This window comes from Octodon degus, unplaced genomic scaffold (assembly GCF_000260255.1).
Source record: "Octodon degus isolate 3935 unplaced genomic scaffold, OctDeg1.0 scaffold00011, whole genome shotgun sequence".
NCBI classification, from domain to species: Eukaryota; Metazoa; Chordata; class Mammalia; order Rodentia; family Octodontidae; genus Octodon; species Octodon degus.
The window spans coordinates 6,998,492-7,003,095 of NW_004524587.1; the positions used below are offsets into that span (position 1 = coordinate 6,998,492).

General features: G+C 50.0%; 1 protein-coding gene across 1 annotated transcript in view; it reads left to right on the forward strand.

The window, feature by feature from the left end:
- Positions 1 to 4,080, forward strand: part of LOC101563716 (chymotrypsinogen B) — a 4,894-nt gene extending 814 nt beyond the window's left edge. Inside the window, exons 2-7 of the mRNA XM_004625780.2 lie at positions 1,839 to 1,942; positions 2,045 to 2,124; positions 2,232 to 2,310; positions 2,400 to 2,580; positions 3,273 to 3,406; positions 3,815 to 4,080. Of these exons, the coding sequence (XP_004625837.1) occupies positions 1,839 to 1,942; positions 2,045 to 2,124; positions 2,232 to 2,310; positions 2,400 to 2,580; positions 3,273 to 3,406; positions 3,815 to 3,976 (740 nt within the window). The 3' untranslated portion in view covers positions 3,977 to 4,080. The remainder of the gene's footprint in view (positions 1 to 1,838; positions 1,943 to 2,044; positions 2,125 to 2,231; positions 2,311 to 2,399; positions 2,581 to 3,272; positions 3,407 to 3,814) is intronic.
- Positions 4,081 to 4,604: the final 524 nt, after the last annotated feature.

The window sequence follows — 4,604 nt, forward strand, 5'->3', positions numbered from 1 at the left end:
AGGATCTCACTATGTTGCCCACTGTAGTCCAGATCATCTGAACTGAAATGATCCTCCTGCCTCAGCCTCCTCAATAACACAGGCTATAGATACAACAGTGTTAGACTTAGTTATTTCTTTTGTTGTTTTATTTTTTTTTTAAGGCTTTAAAATTGTAATACTATGTACAGAGAATTAACATGGCCTCTTTCACTGAGTGGATATCCTGGATAATTCATGGAGGGACGATCACTTAGTCCAACCTGATAAAGACTATATCCTTCCCTTTCCAATGGAAACACTGGCAGCTCATGTGGAGGCGGTATTTTTGGATCAGACCCTGCTGGTCTGGGCAGGAGCTGCTAGGTGGAAAGCCTGGTCAGATTTCCCCGGGAGTCTCCCATAGAGCTGTTGGAGACTCACGTTGCTTCCAGAGGTCCAAGGAGGAAAAGGACATATTTCTTTTTAACACTTAAAAGCAGTTTAGCTAAAGCTTTCCTTACCCTTCCTTCCTGTTCTGAGCTCTACGTGTCATTTTAGGCTGGATCATAAAAATATGCTATATGCCCACAAACACAGCCATAAACAAAGATTTTAAGAACTTACAATAGTAACATTCTCCTTGGCCTCACTTTTACAGTGTACTTTTTCTACTCATAGTGCTTTAGATTTACTCATGTAGCTATGGACTTCCAGCTCTTGCCCTTGAACCACTATAAGGTACTCTGCTCTTCCAATACGCAACTTCTCTAACGCTCTCATTAGAGCAGTGTGGAGCTCCAGGTCTCTTTTTTTCCTTTTATAAACATAGATGATTGTGACTTTTTATGTGTGTCAGTACCAGTCTGTTCTGTCCTTGCTCCTGTGGGCAGGGGGAGACTCCAGGGTGGTGCTTGTGGCCGGAGCTACATGCTCTGGTGCAAGGCCAAGTGTGAGCCCAGGACAGGGCTGAGAACTTGCCAGATCCAGGGCCTGCCAGCACAGCTGTCTTCTAGTTCATTCCACACCTCACCATGGGCTTCCATGGTGTGGAATAAAAGTCCCATTTTATTAATAATTAAGAAACCCAGGGCTGGTGAGATGGCTCAGTGGTCTAAAGCACCTACTTAGAACAAGCTTAGCAAAGCACAAGGATTGCGGTTCAATCCCCCAGCACCACATGCCAGCCAGCCCTGCCCTCTGGTGGGCTGAGCTGGCCACACACACATAAATAAATAAATAAATAAATAAATAAATAAATAAAATTAAAAAAAAAAGAAAGAAAGAAAAGAAACCCAGCCTTTAAGTGGTCTAGAGTTGCTAAAATGGTAAGGAGCTGCTGCAACGGTGAATTCTGGGCTCTGTGCTGTGAGTGGGCACCATGTTGCCCTCAAGCAGCAGAGTGTCTGGCTGGAGGCGCAGGGCGGGGTCGCAGGTATGAGTCCCACAGGCAGCTCCCACCTGTCTAATGCATGTGCACTGACCTGTGGAGCAGGCGTTGTTCTGCTCCCACAGAACAGCTGAGAGCAGCATGGAGCCCCAGGTCCCAGCCACCCAGCCAGCAATGGGGACTCAGAGGTCAAGCCCAGCCAGCTGAGGGGCCAGCTATGACCTCCTATGGAAGAACAGGCCTAGGCAGGGACAGCCATGTCCCTCTGTACATGAAATGGTGGGGTCTGCAGGCTGTAGGTCACACAACATGGAGCCCAGAGGTTAAAGAAGCCAAGGGACCCTGCCAAGGTGGAGTGGGCTATGCAAGGGAGGACCTGAGCCAGCCTGGGTGGGCTGCAGTGGAAACTGGTAGCTCTGTGGCACTGGAAGTCAGGCCTAGACCAGCTCCAGGCCTCAGGCTTTCCTCATCCACTCTTACCTCCAACCAGGCTGTGGAGTCCCTGCTGTCCAACCTGTGCTGACTGGTCTGGCGAGGATCGTCAATGGTGAGGATGCTGTCCCTGGCTCCTGGCCCTGGCAGGTGTCTCTGCAGGTGAGATAGAGATCCAGGGCATGCGGAAGGTACCCTGGGATCTTGGCCAAGCTGGGATGCTTTCCAGGTAGCAGTTGTGACCTTCCCTTCCTCCCTTTCTAGGACAAAACTGGCTTCCACTTCTGTGGGGGCTCCCTCATCAGCCCAGACTGGGTGGTCACTGCTGCACACTGTGGAGTCAAGTGAGTGAGCAGCCTGGGCTCTACTCTCAGCTCCGGGTGTGGGGGATATGAGGGGCTGGGCATCGTAGGGCAGGCCTTTTCCCAACCTCTCCTGTATCCATGCTTAGGACATCTGATGTGGTGGTGGCTGGAGAGTTTGACCAGGGCTCTGATGAGGAGAATGTGCAGGTCTTGAGCATCGCAAAGGTATCTGGCCCAAGAACAAGAGCTGGACCCCCAGAAACACGTGTCCTGGATATGCCAGGTCTTCACTGAGGTTATAATTGTTCCCTCAGGTTTTCAAGAACCCCAAGTTCAGCATGCTCACTGTACGCAATGACATCACCCTGCTGAAGCTGGCCAAACCTGCCCAATTCTCCAAGACTGTGTCCGCTGTGTGCCTTCCCAGTGCTAGTGATGACTTCCCCGCTGGGTCCCTGTGTGTCACCACTGGCTGGGGCAAGACCAAGTACAATGGTGAGTGTGATGCAGCCTTTCAACAGTGAGAGCTGTCCCTGGGCTTGTCAGCCAAATGGCTGTTTTTTTTTTTTTTTTAATTAAAAATCTGGGGCTGGGGAGATAGCTCAGTGGACTAAGTGCCTGCCTGGCAAGCACAAGCACCTAGGTTCAATCCCTGGTACCACATGCCATGCTGGCCCTGCCCTGGGTGCAACGAGCCAGCCACCAACACTGGGCAGCACTAAAGACTGAAACAGGAAGATCACTAAGTCCAAGCTGCACAGGGAGACCCTATAACAAATACATACAAAACAAAACAAAAATAAATACATAAAATTAAAAATCTATAAAATAACTAGGCATAGTAATACATACCTATAATCCCAATATTCAGGAGGATGAGACAGAATTTTGCTACAAGTTCAAAGCAGCCTTGGTGACATAGTGAGTTCAAGGCCAGCCTAAAATACAGAGCAAGAAACCTATTTCAAACATTTAAAATAATATATTACATGCCAACCAAGAACAAAGGAAAACATTTTAAAATCTACCATACACAAATAAACTGAGGGCTAACGGAGGTATATTTGACAGAAAGCCCTGCCTGCAGCCCCCCGGGGGCACCTTTGGCAGAGACATCTCTCCAGGCTAGGACAGATGAGGGCTGGGCTGGGAGAGGGACTTTGAACCCACCTCTCCTTTCCACATAGCCGCCAAGACCCCTGACAAGCTGCAGCAGGCAGTCCTGCCCCTTGTGTCCACTGCTGACTGCAAGAAGTACTGGGGCAGCAAGATTACTGATGTGATGATCTGCGCCGGGGCCAATGGCATCTCCTCCTGCATGGTATGGTCCTGGGGAGCCGGGAGGGACACAGGGACCCTGCACACAGGCCTCGGCTCTCCCCTGCCCTCCTCTACTTAGAAAGCCCTGCTGGTGCTAGCAGTCGCCCCAAGGCCAGTCCTCTAGTCAGGCCTCTGCTGTGCTGCCCACGGAGCTCAGTCCTCACTGCAGCCCCGGGAGCACAGGTGCCAGCCTACAGCAGAGGTGACAGCCGGGCTGAGACAGGAGAAGCCACCTGCGCAGGGTTCTTGGGAGTAAAAGGTGGAGGTGGACTGCATGGCACCCAAATGAAGTCACTTAAGCAGAGCCACTGTGCTCACTCTTGTCACCCCTCCAGCTTCTGCCAGCCCAGGCACTCTGGACCATGGCACCCTTCAGGCTTCCAGTGGTCCTCTGTCTTTCTCCCTACAGGGTGACTCTGGCGGCCCCCTCGTTTGCCAGAAGGATGGAGCCTGGACCTTGGCAGGCATCGTGTCCTGGGGCAGCAGCACTTGCTCCACCTCCACTCCCGCTGTGTATGCTCGCGTCACTGCACTCATGCCCTGGGTTCAGCAGACTCTGGCAGCCAACTGAGCATATTTCCTTGCCCCTCCTTCTACAGTGATCCCCAATAAAGTCCCCTGTTCAGAAACACTGGCTGCATGTGTCTCACTGAGTGACATATGGAGATGTGGGACTATAGTTGTCAATGTCACCCACCAAGGGTGGCATTACACTTCCCCTACCACACTGTAAGGCTCCTCTCAGACAGCTGAGGTCCTTCTGTGTCCTCCCCATGCAGAGTCCAGATCTGTACTGCTGCAGCCAGCTTGAGACCAGAAGTTCTCTAGAAGGCAGGAGGCCCTGCCCAGGCTCCAGTCAGTATCCCTGAAGGGTCTTCCTAAATTGTCCAGGGTGGCCTCAAACATTTGGTCGTCCTTCCAAATAGCTAGTATTACAGGCAAGTGCCATCACACATGGCTATCTTCACTCATTTTAATTTTCAAAAACATGCATTTATCTATGTCCATTTGTATTTTAAACCCTGAAGATATTTCATTGACTTCAAGTTCTTATTGCTTTTATTAGGGTTTTTGTAGTTTTCACTTGGGTTCTTTTAATTCTGTCATCTTTCCTTTTTAGCAGTCATACTTTGACATTTGGTTTCCCTTGTTCTTATCTTACCTGGAATTCTTTTTTTAAATTTAATTTAATTTAATTT